Source organism: Monodon monoceros, unplaced genomic scaffold (genome assembly GCF_005190385.1).
Source record: "Monodon monoceros isolate NGI ecotype Baffin Bay Population unplaced genomic scaffold, NGI_Narwhal_1 Super_Scaffold_7, whole genome shotgun sequence".
NCBI classification, from domain to species: domain Eukaryota; kingdom Metazoa; phylum Chordata; class Mammalia; order Artiodactyla; family Monodontidae; genus Monodon; species Monodon monoceros.
Genome location: NW_021703784.1, coordinates 66649095 through 66670909, shown reverse-complemented (window position 1 = coordinate 66670909; position 21815 = coordinate 66649095). Strand labels below are relative to the sequence as shown.

The 21815-nt window shown below is 35.5% G+C and overlaps 1 protein-coding gene across 2 annotated transcripts in view; it reads right to left on the bottom strand.

Moving 5' to 3' along the window:
- PDE3B (phosphodiesterase 3B) overlaps positions 1–21815 on the bottom strand; it is a 172800-nt gene that overhangs the window by 37852 nt on the left and 113133 nt on the right. For both annotated transcript variants that reach the window (XM_029206981.1, XM_029206982.1), the window contains exons 3-7: positions 19215–19463; positions 16264–16406; positions 9915–10021; positions 2249–2450; positions 1607–1683 (exon numbers count right to left, since the gene is read on the bottom strand). In XM_029206981.1, the coding sequence (XP_029062814.1) occupies positions 1607–1683; positions 2249–2450; positions 9915–10021; positions 16264–16406; positions 19215–19463 (778 nt within the window). The remainder of the gene's footprint in view (positions 1–1606; positions 1684–2248; positions 2451–9914; positions 10022–16263; positions 16407–19214; positions 19464–21815) is intronic.

The following is a 21815-nucleotide window of genomic DNA, read 5'->3' as shown; positions in this document are numbered from 1 at the left end:
ATCAATCTTCCTCTAGTAAGGATGATGTTAGCTCTGTGTTTGTTTCAAAGATGCCCTTTATCAGATTGAAGGACTTCTCTGATATTACTGGTTTGAGTGTTTTCATCATGAAAGAGTGTTGGATTTTGTCAAATGCTTTTTCTGCATCTAGACAGATTATCATGTGATTTTTCCCCCTCTTTAATGGGGTGTATTACATTGATTAATTTTCAAATGCTAAATCACCCTTGCATTCCTGGCATAAATACCAATCGGTCATGGTATGACATTTTATCTGTTGCTAGATTCACTGTGCTAGTATTTTGTTAAGGATATCGGAAATGTCGGTCTATAGTTTTATTTTCTTGTGATGCCTTTGTCTGCTTATGGTATCAGAGTAATACTGGTCTCGTTTATAGAATGAGTTGGGAAGTTTGCCCTCCTATTTTTTTGCAAGTTTGTGAAGATTGGTCTTCTTTCTTGTTGTTGTTGTTCTGGGTTTTTTTGCGGTACGTGGGCCTCTCACTGTTGTGGTCTCTCCCGTTGCGGAGCACAGGCTCTGGACATGCAGGCTCAGCGGCCATGGCTCACGGGCCCAGCCGCTCCGCGGCATGTGGGATCTTCGCGGACCGGGGCATGAACCCGTGTCCCCTGCATCGGCAGGTGGACTCAAACACTGCGCCACCAGGGAAGCCCCTCTTATTGTTTTTTAGTCCTTTAAAATGTAAAACCCCAAAACTATTAAATTGTACACTATAATAGGGGGAATTTTAAAGTATGTGAAGGGATTGATATGCACCTATAACCCCTGAAAGGGCCTATTTCTGGTTTACCTTTATTCTTAGGATGCAGTACTGCTGAGTTTACCAAGTTACTCCTACCATGGCAAACCTTCAATTCCAATCTTTGTCTCCCTAGTCCCATGAAGCTACCAAAGGGACTGCTCATTCTATCAGTCACTGGCCCCTCTGGAAGCAGCGAACACCCTTTTGGTAGCCCCAAACTTGAGACTCACTTTCGTGGATTTCTGTCCTCCTCCAGGTCTTATACTGGAAATTCTGAGGAGCTTGTTAGTTCTTCAGTGGCTTCAAGCAGATTTTTTTATTGTTAATAACTTGTAACTTTTCTAGCTACCTTCAGGGGATATGATGGTCTGAGTCACCTAGTTAACTATTAGTGGACACTTGAGTCATCAATGTTTTAAAGTTATAAAACAACTATAACTTTATCACTAACAATATTTCTTGTTTGAGGGTATGTTTCAGAATAATAGAATTAACTAAATTTTAAAACAACTCCTTTGTGTAATTATTTTAAAATGTATGCAAACGCTTTTGAGCTAAGATTATGCAATTTAAATTTCGAGGTTAATATAGTTAATCTCACTATTTATGAACCCTAGCCGTAACATAAGACTATATTCATTCGTACAGCACATTTTTACTCTTCAAAATACTTTCACCATCTATTATTTATAATTTGCTAATAACTCCTCTGTGAAGTAAAAAAGATTATAATCTTCATTTTAAAGATGGATAGACTAAAAAACTCATTCATTTATTCATTTTAAAAAACAATGTAAGAAATTGTTCTTAAATTTAAACACACATGACTTTTGCAGTCTCACCTGACTTTTCCCTGTGGCAGTCTGTACCAGACTCTGGTTCAGATGCTGAAGCATATTTCAATATTTGATGTCCACAGCTTATAAAATAAAACAGATAAATATATGTATATGATAAGTGAGGCAAAATTTTTTTACCTAAATACAATCAGAAAATCTGGTTATTTTTTAACTGCAAGATCCCAACTGCAAAATATCCTAATATTCCAATCTCTCTATAAACTTAACAGGCTTTATCCTAGAAAGCACCTGTGTCCCTATGAAGGAAATAACATATTTTGGAAGTAACACTGAGATCTGAGGTAAACACTTATTACCATCAAAGCAGAAATAAGAACAAACACCATATGAACTGGGTACTGTAAATAGGTACTAAATTAGTACATACTAAAATAATTCTCATACATTTACTGATATCTTATGATGGATAAAATACCACTATATTTCACTTCAGATGGAGATCATTTAGCTGGGAAATGAATAATGGCACTGAATGAAAAAAAATTGTTTAGAATAAAAACTGCTAGATGAAGAGGATGTAGTATTCATTAATCATCTAGTTATAATACAGAACAAGAAAACTGGTAATACTTTACTAAAATAACCTATATTTTGAAACAAATAGTAAACACTTGGGAAACTTACCTGTTACATAAATTGCTATCAGAATTTCTAAGTTGCTGATAAAAATCTGGTGAATTGGGTGCATTGCTCAGAGATCTGTGTAAAATAACACTTGGCTTAGTAAGAAAATCAGCAGTGTCAGGAAATTCTATAGGCGATCGGTTAGTTGGAGAGCCAGCAGACATTGGTCCATGACTGGGAGAATTCAGGCCGGGTAAAGTACCTAGAAAATTGAAAGAGAAGAAAGATATGTATGGATGTATGTACTGATATGTATGTGTTTATTGTCCGTGTTCGGGTGTTTATAAAGAGCATTTTCCTTCTTTAAAGAAAGCAAAGTATTTACAGTTAAATGATTAACTAGATTTCTACACGGAGCTATCTTCAACACCTTCTACGAATTCAGGCAGAATATAGACCATATTTGTCATCATCGATGACTGTGGAATAAACACCCTGTGGCAGGATGGCACATAGTAGGTAAATACTAAAAGTATAACTAAAACGTACATAATGTGTGGCACAAATTTTCCTAATTCATATTGGTCTTTATCTTTAACATTTTGTGTCCCTACCAGCTTGATTATCCACATGAACAAAAGCATCTTTACCAAATTTTATTGAATATTTTTCAGTACAATACAATTCATTTTTATTGAAGAACCAAAGTTCTTGATAGCATTAAGCAAATTAAGCATATGATAAAATTATATTAACACAACAGCAGATCCCTTAAAAAATCCACATCTTTCCAGCTCATTCATTCATTCAACAAGTATTTGAGAGCCTATTATATGCTGGAAAACGTGCAGTGTTTCACAATGGAGAAAAAGATGCCATCCCTACCACTCAATGAACCTAAAGTCTAGTGGAAAATACAAACAAGTGCTAAGTGTTAAAATAAGGGGAAAAAAAGAGTGCTTCAGAAATACATCCCTAATCCTATTGATTTACTCAAGAGCCTTTGCTGGGTGCCTTGAATTAAGGGAATATCTGGACAGGTGTAGGTGGATTTAAAACTTTATTTTGAAATAAAGATCCAAGTAAAGTGTGAATCAGAGAGGAAAGCAAATAACAGTTGTTAAGGTATTATGGTATTTTCAGACATAGTTACAGATGTGTGTGATGGTTAATTTTATGTGTCAACTTGGCTAGGTTATCATGCCCAGTTGTTTGGTCAAATTCCAGTCTAGATGTTGCTGTGAAGGTATTTTTCAGATGTGATTAACATTGAAATCTGTAGACTGAATAAAGCATATTGCCCTTTATAATGTGGACTGGCCTCATCCAATTTGTTGAAGGCCTTAAGAGAAAAGACTGAAGTCCTCCAAAGAGGAAGGAATTTTCCCTCCAGACTGCCTTCAGAGTCAAAACTGCAACATCAACTCCTGCTAGAATTTCCAGACTGGCAGCCTGCCCTAAAAATTCTGGACCTGACAGCCCTCTCAATCTGGCGAGCCAATCCCCATCAGTCAATCAATCAATCAATCACTCCCCACCCCATGTATATGTATGTATGTAGGTATATACACATGCACGAACATCCTATTAGTTCTATTTGTCTGGAAAACCCTGACTAATACAATGTGCTACTTTATTTAATCTTCATAATAGCCCTGTGAGTTAAGTAGCATTTTCATTTTACATGTGCAGGGCTGCCAACTGCTGTTCTATCAAACTGATTTGTTTAGAGGCTCCTATAATTTCATATAATGTTGGGGCTGAAAAAGATTTTATAAATAATCGGTCAAACACTTTAAAGTTTCAGAAGAGGAAACCGAGGACTAGAAAGGGGAAGTATCTTTCTTGTCAAAATAATAACAGTTAGTTACTAACTGGAGACTAAAGTCCCAATTTTCAGCATTCTTTTTTCTATTATAATACTGAGTGTCCGAAACCCTGACAAACAGGCTGAGAAGAACACACATATAGAAAAGTTATAACAGGAATGCTCACCACTCAAGCTAAAACATAAAACATGGCCAAAGATCAGAAACCCATGTCCAATATCTAATTCCCCTCCCTCTCATTAAAGGAAAGCATTACTTTGACTTTTATGGTAGTGTTTTTCTTGCCTCTCTTTATATTTATCCCACATATGTTATCTCTTTACAGCTTAGTTTTGCCCTTTCTTTGAACTTTGTAAATTGAATCAGATAGTATAAATGCTTTTATGCCTTGCTCAACATTTTAAGAAGATGTTTCACATGTTCATTCATTTTGAATGACATATAAAATTGTATGTATGAATATAGCACAATTTTATTTCTCTGTTCAAGTACTGAACTGCCAAATTGTTTTCCAAAGTAGCTGTAGCATTTTACTTTCCAATCAGTGATGTATGAGTGTTCCTACCTCTGAACATTTTTCCAACACTTATACTGTCTTTAGAATTACAGACATCATAGTGGGTGTGAGGTCATGATTCCTTGTGGTTTTGATTTGCATTTCCCTAATGACTAATGATGCTGAGTATCTTTTCATGTGGTTAGGGCCATTTGTATACCTTCTTTGGAGAAACATCTATTCAAATCTTCTGCCAATTTTTTAGTGAGGTCAGTTGTGTGTTTATCATTGAGTTTTAAGACATCTTTGTCTATTCTGAATACAAGTCCATTGTCAAATCGTAATTTGCAAATATTTTCTCCCATCCTGTGGACTGTCTTTTCACTTTCTTTAGGTGTCTGTTGAAGTAAATACAAATGATTTAATTTTAATGAATTCCTATTATCAATTTTTAAAAAATATTTATTTGGTTGCTCTGGGTCTTAGTTGCGGCAGGCAAGCTCCTTAGTTGCGGCTCACAGGCTCCTTAGTTGCAGCATGCAAACTCTTAGTTGCGGCTTGCATGTGGGATCTAGTTCCCTGACCAGGGATCGAACCCGGGTCCCCTGCATTGGGAGCATATAGTCTTATCCACTGTGCCACCAGGGAAGTCCCCCTCTATTATCAGTTTGTTTCATTTATGGACTGTACTTTGGGTGTCTAAGAATATCCAAACTCAGAGATTTTCTTCTATGTTTTCTTCTACAAGTTTTATGGTTTCACTCTTATATTTGAGTGTACGAGCATTTACAGTAAATTTTTGAGTATGATGACAGGTATGGTTCCAAATTCATTCTTTTTCATTTGTATATCTATCCAGTTGTCCCAACATCATTTGTTAAAAACACTATTTCTTCCCCTTTGAATTACCTTGGCACACTGGCTGAAAATCAATTGACCATGTAAGGGTTTATTTCTGGACTCAGTTCTATACCACTGAGTTGGAATATCCTTATGCCAGTGTCACTGTCTTGATTGCCATAGCTTGGTAGTAAGTTTTAAAATTTACAAGTGTGAGTCCCCCAGTTTTCTTCTTCTTTTTTTTATTAAAGATTATTTTAGCTACTCTGGGTCCCTTGAATTTCTATATGAATTTTCAGATCAGCTTCTCAAATTTCTACAAAGAAGCCAGCTCAGATTTTGATAAGGATTTGTACTAAATTTAGAACAATTTAAGGAGTATTGCCATCTTAACAATATTAAGTCTTCTGGTCCACGAACATGGGATATTTTCCATATGGGTCTTCCTGCGACTTCCCTGGTTGGTCCAGTGGTTAAGACTCTGCGTGCCAATGCAGGGGGCATGGGTTTGATCCCTGGTCGGGGAACTAAGATCTCACATGCCACGCAGCGTAGTCAAAAATTAAAAAAAAAAAAAAAAAATCTGGGTCTTCTTTAATTTCAACATTTTATAGTTTTCAGTGTACAAGTCTTGCACTATTTTGTTAAATTTATTCCCAAGTATTTTTTAAAATAAATGTATTTATTTTATTTTTGGCTGCGTTGGGTCTTCGTTGCTGTGTGTGGGCATTCTCTAGCTGCGGCGAGTGGGGGCTACTCTTCGTTGGGGCGGGCGGGCTTCTCACTGCGGTGGCTTCTGTTGCAGAGCACGGGCTCTAGGCTCACGGACTTCAGTAGTTGCAGCACGCAGGCTCAGTAGTTGTGGCTCACAGGCTCTAGAGCACAGGCTCAGTAGCTGTGGCACACGGGCTCAGTTGCTCTGCGACATGTGGGATCTTCCTGGACCAGGGATTGAACCCATGTCCCCTGCAATGGCAGGCAGATTCTTAACCACTGTGCCACCAGGGAAGTCCTGAAATTATTTTCTTAATTTCAGTTTTGTATTGTTCATTGCTAGTATATAGAAATACAATTGATTATCGATTATAGATCTTGTATTCTGCCACACTGATGAACTTGTTTATTAGTTGTAATAGGTTTAATGAATTTCTTAGGATTTATAAATATATGATTATGTTGTCTGCAAATAGTTTTACATGTTCCTTTTATTCATTTTTACCTAAACTTCCCTGAGTAAACCTCCAACCCAGTATTGAGTAGAAGTGGTAATTATTTTATAATTATTTAAATTATTTTATAATTTTATTTTATAATTTCTAATTCTTTATATTCTTTCTGTGGTGAGACATTGTTGTCATACTGTCCTTACTTTAGATATGGTTTCCTCAAGTTCTTTAAACATATTTATGGTAGCAGATTTAAAGTCATTACTAAATCCCAAATCCAAGCCTCCTCAGGGAAATTTTGTTGGCTGTTTTTCATTGTCTACATGGCGAAAAATTTCTTGTTTCTTTGCATGCTTCATGGTTTTTTTGTTGAAAACTGGACATTTTAGATAATATGTTGTAACAATTCTAATATCAGATCTCTCCTACCCTCAAGGTTTATGCTGCTGGTTTTTTGTTTGTTCGTTTTTTGTTTCTGATTATTCATTGAGTGATTTCCTGGACTCATTATGTAGATTTTGTTTGCTCTGAGGTGTGTAGCCACTGAGTTCTCTGCTGCCTTTTTCCCCTTTTCTCCTTGATTTACGCTTGCTTTCCTAGAAGCCATTCTTGGGTCAGTGTAATTTAGATGAGACAGAAGATTACTTTAAACGTCTTGCCTCTATGTCATCTGTAGATGAGAATCTGTTTGAAAAGATACAACTTCAAACTTCCAGGCAGTTTACAAGACAGCCTTAGCTTTTACTTCCTGCTTGTGCAGGACCTCAAGGTCAGCTACAGATGGAGTGGCCAGGGCCTTCACCTTTCCCAGATCTTTCCTGGGCATGTGCACAGCCCTAATAAACATGTGCTCAGCCTAGTATATGTGGTGGGATAAGTGTCCAAATTCTTTTCTTGGATATCCAGTTGTTATGGCCCCTTTTGTTAAAAAAAAAACAAAAACAAAAACAAAAAAAAACTATCCTCTTCTGTTGCCAGAGCTTTCCACTTCCCCAGGGTCATCTAGTGTCCAGGATTTCCTTTTAAATTCCCAATCAGCTCTTGTTTGCCCCAGTTGAAATCACAGCCTTACGCACTCACAATGTTGCCTGGCATAGGGTATATGTGTTTTTGGAGAGCTGAGCTCTGAGTTAAATGAAATCTCCACAGCACCCTGGGAGTAGAAGTGTTTGCCAGGGAGCTTGAACAAAACGTTTACTGTACTATCAGGTTGTTGCTTTTAATGCAGTTTCTAAAGAGGTAAGACTCTAATGGCTGCAAAGCTAGTGGCTTTTAGCTGTAGTATCACTGAGCTGGGCAGAGAGAGGGTTTGGGAAGTGCCCCCAATTAAGCTGTCGCAGAACCCCACTGTCTCACCAAGGTTCGGTAGTTAGTTTCTCTTGTATAGATGACTTCTAGTTCTCTGGCTTTTGTTAACTTCCAGAATTCTGAAATGATTTAGTTTTTTGCCCCTATTTTTGTTGTTTTAGCAGAAGAACAAGTTTACTGAGATCCTCTCTCTGCCATTCCGGAAGCTGATCGCTATATATGATTTTAATCCTTTGAAACTTGTTGAGACTTGTTTTATAGCTCAGCAAATGGTCTATTTTGATCAATCTTGTATGTGTCCTTGGAAAAAATATGTATCTTGTAATGTCTGAGTGTGGTGTTTTATAGTCGATTAGGTCAAGTCAGTTAAATCATGTTGTCCTAATCTTCCATTTATCTATTACTAATATTTTGGTTTGCTTATTCTACTAGATAATGAGAGTGATGAGTTAAAATCTCCAAAATGAATACAGATTTGTCTTTCTGTCCCTTTAGTTCTGTCAATTTTTGGTTTGTGTATTTTATTTTAATTAATTAATTTTTGGTTTGTGTGTTTTACACCCATGAGATCAGACCTGTGTCCTTATATTTAGTGTGCCTTTTGTAAAGAGCATGTACTTGAGTCTTGTGTTAATTGTCTGACAGTCTGTATCTATTAACTGGAGTGTATTTTCAACTTTTTTGTGGAAAACTGCACATTTCAGATAATATACTCCAGCAACTCTGGTCAGATCCCTGGCACCCCCAGCTCCCCACCAGCCACCCACGCTAGGTGTATATTTAATATAGTTTGCTTAATCCTCCATCTTGCTATTTCTTTTTTAGTTATTCTTTATGTTTTTGTTTCTTATTTCCTCTTTTCTTGTATTATTTTAGATTATTCAAGGTTTTGTTTTTTTTTTAAATCATGCCATTTTACCTCCTATATTAGCTTCTTACTTATACTTTTTCTTTTATTCTTTTAATTATCACCCTGGATATTACAATGTGCATCTTTGAAGTATTAGTTTCTTTTAAATTAGAACCTTTTTAGTACTTTTCAATCACTGCCAGTACACTGTAAATTTAAGTCCAATTTACCCCTTTCCCACCCTTTGTGCCACTGTTACCATATACTTGACTTCTTTATACACTATGCAGGCCACAAGGGAGTCATTGTTTTTAATGATCAGTATTCTCTTATGTACCCACATATTTAGGCTTACCAGTGCTTTTCATTCATTCCTGCAGATCCATGCTTCAGTCTGGATCATTTTCCTCCTACCTAAGGAACTTCCTTTGCTGAATCTTAGCAGTGCAAGTCTACTAGCAATAAATTCTACCAGCTTTTGTTTGTATGAAAAAAATGTTATTTCACCTTAAGTTTTAAAGGATATTTTCACTGGATAAAGAATTCCAGGTTGGCAGGTTTTGTTTTGCAATACTTTAAATATGCCATTCTATTGTCTTTCGTGACTGTAGTTAATAATACTGTATTGCATAATAATACTGTATTTCATATTTGAAAGTTGCTAAGAGAATAGATCTTAAAAGTTCTCATCACAAGAAAAAAAAATTTGTAACTGTGTGTGGTGACAGATGTTGACTTACAGTGATCATTTCACAACATATACAAATATCAAATCATTTTGCTATATACCTAAAACTAATATAATGTTATGTCAATTCACCCCCCCATAGATAGATAAAAATTCTATTAGAATGACTTATTATAGGATATAGTCAGGGTTTTTTTCTACTCTCATATTAAGATTTTTTTTTTTTCTCCCTCCACAATTATCATGCTACAAAAGAATGCTCTTTCCGGGGTTTTCCCTTGTTCTCTGTCTACAACTACCCAGGTTAAATAGTTCTATATTTTATCCCTGAATTACTAGTGCCTAACAAAGTGCCTGATACATAGTACTTGTTCAAAAATTAATAAATGAATGAGCAAACTGTTAATAGCCAACCCAAACTGCTTAGTTATGTTAACCTATAACACATGAAATGGTATTCAAAATTAGCTATAAATAGGTAATGACAAGGTTTGCACTACCATATACTTTGAGGCCTCCCATATTTAAGTCACAAAAATGATTTCTTACCAGCTCTTCTTAGACCCATATGGTGAGTTAACGATACAGAAGATGACCTTTGCTTCGGGATTGTCAGTAGATTTGAACTAAAAGGTCCATTTAGATAGCATCCTTGACTAAAAGGGAAAGATAATAGGTTAAGATATTTAAGAACATGAGAAATTCCTTTTTTCCTTATGGTCTTCAATTCAATTCGCAAATATCTCCTTATACATTTAGTTTAGACATCTATCTAATGCCTAAGGAGTAAAGCAGGAGCCAGCAAACTTTTACTGTAAAGAACCAAGTAGTAAATACTTTGAGCTTTGCAGGCCATAAGGCCTCTGCAATTACTCAACTCTGCCAACTGCAGTATAAAAACAGCCATAAACAATAATAAACAAATGAGTATTGTTTCAATATAATTTTATTGACAAAAACAGGTATGGGCCACATTAGGTCCACAGGCTATAATTTGCTGAACCCTGGCCTCAAGCAGGTTATGAATATCACCTGGAGGGCTTCTTACTACACAGATTTCTAGTCCCATCCCCAAGATTTCTGATTCAAAAGGTCTGTGAAGAAGGTCTCCCCTTCTTCACAGATATTGATTACCCACTGATGCAATCATATCCTGTAACTGAAATGTTTATTACAGGTTTTAGGGTTCTTATGAAGAAATTACATATACGTGAGTAGTCACAGTATACCAACTGATACATAAAAGGCATTTTAAAATTATATATTTTAAAGCTTTTGGCCCAATGCCATACATATAGCACTTCCTTTCTTAGTCACTAGCCTGTTTTCTTCTGTTAGTCAATTCCTGATTGGGCACTTTGCTACAGGATCAAGGACAAATCTAGATTCTCTATTTTCCACTCAATATTTTGTTAGTATAGGCTGAGTTCTCAAGATTTTCCCTAACTCCTTCATCTTTTTTGTACTTCCACACCCCCTTACTCAAGGAAAATCTATTTTTCAGCATCAGATATTTCTGATGCTATCTTTGTATGTGTTTTTCCACCTGTAAAATTAGAGATTTAGAATAAAGGACTTCTAAGATAACATCTAGCCTTTAGATTCTATAACATTTTTTGCTCAATAGTAATAATAATTTGTTGGCAATGTTACAAAAAGAGGCAATATGTAAATAATACCACTCAATAAACTCATCTCCCTACCAATGCTCAAGCATTCTTTGTATTTGAATATTCATTGCCTACTTACAGAGTGGGAGAGATGGGGAAAGTAGAGTGTCAATACCACCCAGGGCAATATTCAAATAGAACAATCTGTGTACTCTACCAACATCTACTTCCTGATTAATATTCAAAACAAAGACAGGGTTTTCTCCTTCAGAGAAGAGACCCAAAGCACTGCTCCATAGTCTTCTACCTTAATCCAGGGGGGCCTAATCATTGAAACAGCTGTTTAGAATTGAGAAGTCAAATGACAGGTTTTCAGCTCAGTTCCAGAATCATTAATTCCCTGCCTATAACCAGATAAATATATACCGCAATGAGATTACATAAAAAATACTGAAGAGTGTATATGTATAACTGATTCACTTTGCTATAAAGCAGAAACTAACACACCATTGTAAAGCAATTATACTCCAATAAAGATGTTAAAAAACAAAATACTGAAGAAAGCAGGGGGCAAGATAGGCTAGGAGTCCCAGTGATTATTAATAGTTGGTAGGAAGGTGATTAAAGTCAGACTTTGGAATTGGTCTTCAAATCCAAGTGCACAAGCATTACAAGAGATGTCAAATGTTATGGTCACAGAGTTAAGTCATATGTTAAGAGCTGATTTCTAAGACAATCAATGCAAATTACCTTGACAAGTTTTGTATCACCTCGTTTATTATTTTTTTAGGTAGCTGTAAAACTTTCTGGCTCCAACATCCAGATTTGCAGAGCCATTATCTTAAAAACTGAGTGGGATGACACCATTAGCCCTCTTGAATCTCTGCAGTTCAAATAGGTTCCAGGCATTGGTATAAATCTCTAATAAATTATGAGACTCATAATTGAGAAGCTGGTTCCCAAGTACATTATTTAGAGGACATACTATTGCCAGGCAACAAGTTATTAGATTTAATTACAGAGCACTTACGGCGATGAACGATGCATCAGGATAGGTTAAAGGCAAGCCTCTTTAGTGTAGGGGTACCTATAGTTGCTGGCCCTCAGAGTTTTGGTACGCAATTTGCCTACATTTCCCCAGGGAAAGTCTGTTCAAAGGAAATGAGCTGTGAGTTCTGAATACGTTGTCCACAGGGAGGGTCTGGGTCCCAGCAGGCATTCCATGCATAGCAGTTTAGCCATTCTTTTAACCCTAGGTACTAACACTGTACTTGGGTAATTCAATTGTCAGCTAACCCAGAAAAGCATTCTTCAACCCCTCCTGGAATTTCCTGACCAGTAAAACTTCATCCTAGGTCTGAAACTTAAGCAGAAGGCAGTATCAACTGTCATATGGGCACCATACCCCTGCAGGATACTTGTTAAGCAGCTGTTTATCTTCAAAGACCCATTTTAATGTAATCCCAAACTCTTTACAGTAGTCAAGCAGGTCTCAGAAGGGTTGTAATGACTAACGCAAGGTAGAAAATGAAAATTGCCATAAAAGAGCAAAGAAAAGGTGTTAAAGAGATTCAGAGGCGAAACAGATTACTTTTCCTTGGAGAACAAGGGAGGGGGATGTCAGCGTGTTATTCTTAAACTGTGACATCTGAGCTCAATCTTTAAAGACATACAGAAATAGGGGTCAGAGGGTCTCTTCTAGGTAGAGGGAATAACTAAAAAGGGGCACAACTGTGCACAAACAGAGGGAATACCGAACAGTTAAGCTTGACTGGATTTTCAGATAAATAAAGGTGATACCGGAGAGGTATTTTGGTGTTATAAAGTAATGGCCTTCTTAATTAATTAAAATCTCAAGTCCTCTAAGAGATGAACAGTGGTAAACTCTTTTTTTTTTTAATTAATTAATTTATTTATGGCTGCATTGGGTCTTTGTTGCTGCATGCAGGCTCTCTCTAGGGGCCACTCTTCATTGCGGTGCATGGGCTTCTCATTGCGGTGGCTTCTCTTGTTGCAAAGCACGGGCTCTAGGCGTGTGGGCTTCAGTAGTTGTGGCATGCGAGCTCAGTAGTTGTGGCATGCAGGCCCTAGAGTGCAGGCTCAGTAGTTGTGGTGCACGGGCTTAGTTGCTCCGCGGCATGTGGGATGTTCCCGGACCAGGGCTCAAACCCGTGTCCCCTGCATCGGCAGGCGGATTCTCAACCACTGCGCCACCAGGGAAGCCTCAGCAGTGGTAAACTCTTAAGAGTAGGTAATACAGTGGCTGTTCAAGTAGGACTAATTCTTCTTCCTTGTGGTTTTCCTCCTTTGGAGTCCTCTCATCATACCTAACATAAGGTTTATAATACTTCACTTTTTTTCTCCAGGCAAAGCATAAAGAAAACCAAACTTAAGTCCTATATTACGCTTTACACAAATGAGGCAGCTGAAAAATATAATTCAGCTTAATTTTCAAAGGGACTGAAATTAAAAACAAAATTATGAGAAAACTTCAAGGAAGAGTCTAACACAAGTTACATGCCTGTTACTTTCACGTAGAGAGCTTTCCAAATCATTTTTCTACTCTTATTCTTTGCAAGACTGCTCATCTCTGTTTGCTTAATTTTTCCAAGTAAGGGTGCAACTTTGTCATGAGGGAGTAACAGAATTTTAAATCTCAGGCTAGGAATTTGGGCAGTATTCTATGGGTGTTGACAAATGTCCAAAAACTTAATGATTAGAAAAAACTGTATAATCAAAGTTTTGTTTACGGAAGATTTCTGGTGGAAGGGTAGAAGATGGATTGGGTAGTGAAGGATATTAGAAATGGAAGGATAATTCAATAGCCCACGTAAGGAATAATGAAAGCATGAAATAGTGTAGGCAAAGTGATAAAGGAAAAAAAGGAATAGAGAGGAAAAGAGGTTTAGAGATAGACTTGACAACTGTTATCTATAGAGTAAGGTAACAGGATGTATAGATAACACCAAGTTTTCTAGGTAAATCAATTTTGTAAGCAACCACAAAACTAGAGGACTGCAGCACTGTGCCAGGAAATGAGGACAGAATAATAGTAACAGAGGGAAAAGCAGCTGGAGGGATGAGAAATTTGGTTTCAGACATAGTTTCAGGGAGCAAGAGGTTCAATATTTAAATCATGCTGAAATCATAGGGTGATTTAAAATCATAGTCAGAGAAGCTATGATCAGAATCCAGAGCTACATTCGTATCAAAACTAGGAAATGTGATCTCCATTCTGGAGTACTCTAATAAATTCAAAATGAATGCCTCATGATTACAGAGTTACAAGCCTATTTGTTTTGTGCTACTAAAGCTTAAATGTTCCCAAACAAAATGTCACCATACATTAATGATCTATAGCTATGATGTCTAATATGCCTGCCATTTATGTCTATATGATAGTTGCATATGGCTCTTTGTATTTTAATTAATTAAAATCAAATCAAATTAAGTTCCTTAGTCATACTAGACACATTTCAAGCTCTCAATAGCCACACGTAGCTAGGGACTACCAAATTGCATGTACAGCTATAAAAAATTCCAGTCATCACAGAAATTTCTATTGGACGGCACTGATCTAGAGACTTGAATTTCAAAAGGAAGAGTGGTTGTAAATGCTTCATATATTCCCCTTTACCCTACGTTCAAAGTATACTTAGAAATTTATTACTGAGAAGCTCCAGCTTCTGCACACTAGAAAGATTACTTCTAGCCTATCTCTTTAAAGTAGATGTTTCCTAATATGGCCAATTACTGTATTCTTCAAAGTTCTAAATCTTTTATGAGGCATATGATTTTGTTTTAATGAGTGTTAAGTAAATATATAGAATCTGCCTATACTTACCTTTAACTCTGAGATATGTTCGTATAAAGATTAGTTTTCCTTGGACCATGTTTCTATTTTATTATCAATCGTGTGAGGCAGGAGTATAAAAATAACCTTAACTCAGTGCATCAAACGTTTCTTTTATCTTAAATGCATTGCTGTTACATCAATGTGATGGAAAGATGAAAAAATAGAATCATTTTCATCATTCTTTCTTAAACTCAAAAGTATTCTCAAGATATTTCCCAGGGTTAAGAAATACCTGTCATATTTTCAGTTCCTAACGTCATTTACTTCGTCATATCCTGCTTCCGTTAACAAAACAACAACAACGACAGCAACAAAAACCATTATCCTGTTTAGGCTCTGGGCTAGCTTTGGACCAAAGCTCATTTTCCTGTGATGTTCTCTTCATACTTGAATCCATTCCTATTTTATAAATCATTTCACTCAATTTTTCTTTCATAAAAATGGAGTTCATCTACTTGAATGTACTGTATAAGATTCAAATTAATAAACCACACAAGCATCTGGAAAATTACAATGATCTGATCATATTTCATATATAAAATGTTCATATAAATGTTAACAGATAAATAGCTCTGATCCAACACTGCCACCTACTGTTTCAAATGTGTAACTACACAGGTCGAGTTAAAGTATCAACACAACACATGTTCAGTCCTAACAAAGTGGTTTAACGGGAAATTTACACTGGTTCCAATTTTATTAACATGGTTAGATAATTGACTAAATAGAAGCTTATAACTCACGTAAGATATCAATATCTTTCCTGGCCTTTAAAAGGCAAAGTATTGAATCCTTTGTTATCAGAGTAAGTGGATATATATACATTCAGAAGATCTCAGCTCCTGCAATCTCCCAGCCTCACTCACTTGGTTGCAGTTACTGACACCTCTCCTTTGTAGGATTAGCACTGTTTAGTTCCAAGTAAATACTCAACAGAATATACAATATATTAGTAGTTTTAGTTCCCCAGCAGGAACAGGGCTTAAAAGTGTCCTGTTACCTTACATCTCACGTCTGAGGTAACATCTGCGGTGAACCTTGGGGATGCTCCTCCTTTCACAAGTCAGAAACTGTTGACCAACCTCTGAATACTACGCAGGGGCCTGGTGACTGCCCCTAATATGGCCACCTCTACCGTGGCTTTCCCAGTACTGCATCCTAAATTGATCCTTGTTTCCTTAAATTGCCTCCCTGATTCACGTTCTTAAGGCTCCAGCATGCTTTGTACCCAACTTACCTATTTTGGGGGAAAGGAGATTACCTTCTTTTTAAGAATCAGTTTCTCTATCAGGCCACGTTACAAACAAAGCCATCCTATACTAAAATACTTCCAGTGTTCCTTTATGCTTTTAGAACTATTTCAAACTTCATTCACAGAAAGAAAGTTGATGTATTAGATTCAGGTTTCTTGAAAAGGCTCTGGGGATTTTACCTTAAAATGCCAAATTCTTGGTGAGGCCTTTTGCCATTATTGCGTTCCCACCTTGGAGAAGTCTGGTCGATAGGTGGCAGACCTGAGGTTCCCGAGCTCCTTCTCAGCTGTGGGGTTGATAAACTATTCCTACTGTTTAGCCCCTGTTGGATAATTTAACAATGATTAAAATCGTTATCCTCCAATATGCCATAAAAGATAGTCCATGGAAATATCAATACAAAGTACAGTTGACCCTTGAACAACTCGGGGGTTAGGGGCACTGATCCTCTGTGTAGTCGAATAATCTGGGTGTCATAAATAACATACAAGTGGGCCTTCCCTATGCAGGCTTCCTCCATATCCGGATTCCGCATCTGCGGATCCAACCAACTGCAGATGGTGTAGAACTGTAGTATTTACTATTGAAAGAGATACGGGTCTGAGTGGACCCACACAGTTCAAACCCATGTCATTTAAGGATCAACCATACATTTTTAGCATGTATAGGAGAAACAAAATATTTTATTCTGAAAATCTGTCAATTTTACTCCAAACATAACATTCTATATTGTTCTTCTATTTATCTTCCTCCAACTAAAAAATGATTTCTGAACTCCCTATAGTTTAACCAAATTTTTTTTCTTTTGTACATTTTATTCCTAGTTTTATGAGAAATATGCAACTGACAATTTTAAAAGTAGATATGAAAGATTTACCCTGAAAAAAGACTTCAGAGGGCAAGCTTAGGATCAGGAGTGATCCCTATTTCCTAATATATTTTCAGTACAATGCTAATGTACATAGATAGAGGTTAAACTGCAGAATTCTGAGCTACCTTTTGAATTAATGACTTAATTAAATTCAGAACACCTTTCACATTAAGAATATTTTACCCTAATTTTTGAAAATATTCTCGGTTAATCCAAATGTTAACCAGAATATTCCATTTTTGACCATTGTGAATAGGTGTTTTAGTGAAATTGACATTAAACAGTTTCTGCTTCTTATAAATTTCCCCTATCAGCAGACATGAAACCATCTCAAAGAGATAAATACCATTTATATTTAAGTTTTCCCAAGGATGTTGATTTTTTAAAGGTTCAATGTTAGTTATATTTACATTGAAAAAGTTGTTTATGTAACATCCTTTCTCACTATAATTTAGGTCCATACAATCTTTCTTAGTTCTTAATACACGTATAAGACATTTACATTAAATTATCTGTTCTAACTCCCTTTTCCTTACTAATTATTTTTTCATAAATGCTCTTGCTCTTTTCTGAAGTAACATCAGGCTTTTTATATACTTTTCCAAAGCAGAGATAAATTAGATAAGAAATTCAAATAAGAAATTTTAAAGAACACAAAGAAAAGAAATAAGGGTTACTTCCTGGTTCTTATATGACTTATTCCTATCCGTAAATTCTAGTACTCAAAATAAGCCTTATTACCTAGAATGTTCAGGAAATGAGGAATTAGGCATCCTATTTAATTAATATTATTGTTTAAATGTTTCTAAAATGTACAGTACACTTTTCTACATAGTAAACGTAATAACAAATATAATACTGATATCAACGTGATTTTTTTTTTTTTTTTTGGCCTCGTCATGCGGCTTGTGGGATCTCAGTTCCCCGACCAGGGATTGAACCCAGGCCACAGCAGTAAAAGCCCGAAATCCTAACCACAAGGCCACCAGGGAATTCCCTCAGCGTGATTTTTATCACTAAGATTTTTAAGAATTATTATTTTTTAAAATTACTATTCTAAACATCAGATGTCAATGGAAAATACAAAGGAAGAACAACATATCAAATGAAAACTAACTCAAGAATATATTAGTTATTTTATTGATGAATTTATTGCTATCCCTTTTTGTTGCTTGTGATTAACCTTTCTCATAGGTAGAGTGCTAAAAAAAAAAATGCCATATAACTTAATTACCATTGGGTTTTGTGTAATGCAGGTGCTACTCGATACACTTTAAAAATAAAAGCATCACATAACTACCTATGATCCAGATTTGTGAACAATTATCAAAAATTTGCCCTAATCGGGCTTAATTTTTCAACACTTCTATACAATAATGCTGAGAATTAACAGAATTAACTGATGATCAAAGTCTCTCCAAAAACTATAACTTGTTCTAAGCTCTAGATCACTATTACAATGAACAAAATTAACTGGTTTGAATTTCATCTTCTCTTAGTTTCTTTAGCTAGTAGAATAAAGTAGTTAAAATAATCTCTAAAATATTTCTATTTTTAAAGTTTTATGATCTTTGCTACTGGTAAAGGTATTGATAGTCAAATAAAAGAATTAAAAGCAACCTGAACAGACATAATGTATACCTATTTAGAACAGTATTTATTATTTTCTAAAGGAAATCCTATTTTGAATCAGTGATATTTAAAGAAAAATTAATCCCATATCTACTGATGGAAAAGTCAATGCCTATTGGGCTATAGTAATCTCCAGTGGGTAGGCGGGAGGTAAGGAGACACAGTTCCAAAAAATGTGAAAATCAGTTTAAAATAATGCTGTGTAATTTCATAAAATGAATATTATAATGATCATTTTTTCTTCGTTTAAAAACAATTTCTGGTTTCTAAAGAATAAAATAGAATAATGACACAATTTGAATACTAGTTTGCTGTACAGCCTGAAATTAAATTTGCCTGTTGTTCTCTACTTCTTAAAAACAATAACAACAATAATAAAAAAGAGTTGCTACCAATGAAGTTATAACTGCTAATTCCAGCAATATTATTTAGAATAAAAACTGAATACTTGCTTAGAATTATTTGAGATTATGACTACCTCTGAAGTCCCAAGCAACTCAATGTACTGGAAAAGAAGCTGGCCCTTTAAAAAGAAATTCTATTTTATGCAAGATTTAAAGGAGCAGTTTTAATTCAAAAACATTATTAAACGTGATAAACAGGGCTGGCTGATTACTGTATTTTGACCTTGTGAAGTTTTCTATCTCCTTTGTCGGCTGGGTCCTCTATTTCAGAGCAGTGATAAAATCCAGGAAATGGTGTGAGAGGATTAATCTTTGGCCTACAGGAGCCAGAGAAAGCACCCATCAAGCTACTGATACTCCGGAGGGAAGAAATGACTTGCGGGGGAAGGGTTGGGTCAACCAGAAGATCTGACACCATATTACGAGCCTCATTTAGCACCGAAAGATCAACTCCACTTCCACCTCCAGAATTCTAGAAAAGAAAAAAAAAACAAACAACCCATAAAATTATATATGTGTTACACAGAAAATTTAACATTTAAGAAAAACTTAACTCTAACAATAACTAAGTACTTGAATCCTATTAAATATTAATTTTCATTTATCTGGACTTGGCATAAATGATATATCAAGTGGTACGATTCTAACTTTAAAATTTTTGATGCTGATATAACAGATATTGTGAACTTTAATTTTTTTTCTACATTAGTGTATCTCATATTTAACGGTATTCGCTAATGACTTCCTTATAACTAGTATGGAACCAAATTTGTGTTTCTTTCAGAATCTATAGTTTGGGCATTTTATTAATTTATTAATGAGTCTCTTTCCTCTATGTCAAAATTTCTTTCAAACATATACAGTATTTCTTTTATTTACTCCTCACTTAAGAGGCAGTCTAGCATAGTGACAAGGCTTTGTTGCAAAGACATCTGAGTTGGAAATCTAGACTTTAGCCCTAACTGCATGACTTGGAGCAAGTTATTCAACATCTGAACTTTTCAGTTTCTTCACTGTAAAATGGGGATAACAACTACCTCATTAAGGGCTGATATGAGAATTAAATCTGATAAGCTATGTAAAGCACATAAAGCAATGCATGGTACATATATTTAAAATGCAATAAATAAAACAATTATTATCCATATTATAGAAAATGATGAGATAAAAAGGAGAAAAAATGGTGTCAGAGTTCAAAGGAGATAGTGATAACACTGAACTGAATAGTTAATATGGAAGGAATAACAGGATGCTGGACCCTTAAAAATGGATAGGAAATACATTTTTTAAAATTTAAAATTAATATTTCATTGATGAATATATATGATATGATTTTTAGTTTTTGAAAATATATATTATGTTCAACTCAATTACCCACAGAAATAAGTACACTGATAATCAGAACAGTGAATTAAATGTTACTTTTGTTTGTTTTATTGTGCCTTGAATTTACATTTGGGTGTGTTCGTAAGTATTCAAAGTATTTACTGAGTTCACTGTTTATTAATTACCCTCAACACATTTTGAAATTGAGAAATGTTATGAAAGTTAGACCAACAATTAGCTTAGTAATGTCTTTGCTCTTTGTGGAATTCTTTTCTTTTCCCTTGTGAAGTATTATTTTGTATTAGCTTTTATCTTAAAACGTTCTCCATTATTGGGCCATAGCCCAGCTATTTCTAGTCTTTATAAGCAAACACCTCTCTCTATATGTCACTGTAGATATTAAGCATACTTCTGACAGATAGCTTCCCCTAACTTGAACTACTGAACCAAAGTAAATGAACCAAACCAAAATCACTATAAAACTACCCTTGCATATGTTGGTCAAACCTATACCTCCACAAATTGTGTATAACAGTATCTGTTTTCCCTCACCCAAATAAGAAATCTGTTGTCATTTGAGTTGGTGTTCCCTTATATGCAGTGTGTCATTTCTCTCTGGCTGCTTTCAAAATATTTTCTTTGCTTTTAGTTTTCAAATGTTTAATTGACATACCTCAGAGTAGATTTGGGGCAGGGGGCACTGATCCTATTTGGGATTCACTCAGTTTCTTGAATTTGCAGAATTACATCTTTTGCAAAATTTGGGAAGTTTTCAGCCATTATTTCTTCAAATACTTTTTCAAACCTACTCTCTCTCCTTCTCAGACACTGATGATATGAACGTTGGATCTTTTGTTATTGTCCACCAGGTCCTGAAGGCTCCTTTTGTTTCCATTTATTTTCTCAATGTTGTTCAAATTGAGTAAATTCTACTGATCTATCCTCAAGCTCAACAGATTCTATGCTCTATCATCACCACTTTATTGAGACCATTTTACAAGTTTTTTATTTCCATTATTGCATTTTTCAGTTCTATAACTTCCCTTTTTTTTTTTTTTTGGTAACTTCTATTTTTTTGCTCAGATTTTCTATTTTGTTTATTTGTTTCAAGAAAATTTGTAATTGCTTGTTAGGATGTTTTTATGATGGCCGCTTTAAAATTCTTTGTCAGACAATTCCAAATCCGATCATCTTGGTGTTAATCATTGACTGTGTTTTCTCATTTAAGTTGTGATTCTCCTGGTTCTTGGTATGACAGGTGATTTTCAAAATTTTATCAACATTTTGGTAACTATGCTAGAAGACTCTGGGTCCTATTTAAATCTTTTATAGTAGGAGGTGGTCTTCCTCTTTAGATTTAGCACCAAGTCCTAGTCTACTTTTTCAGGCTGTAGTTCTAATGAAAATTTAATTCTCAGGGCATTCACAGTGGTATTTTCCGTCTGCTTGATTTTCTCCTGGTGCCACTAGGGTTTCCACTGGTCCCTGCTGGTGCTGC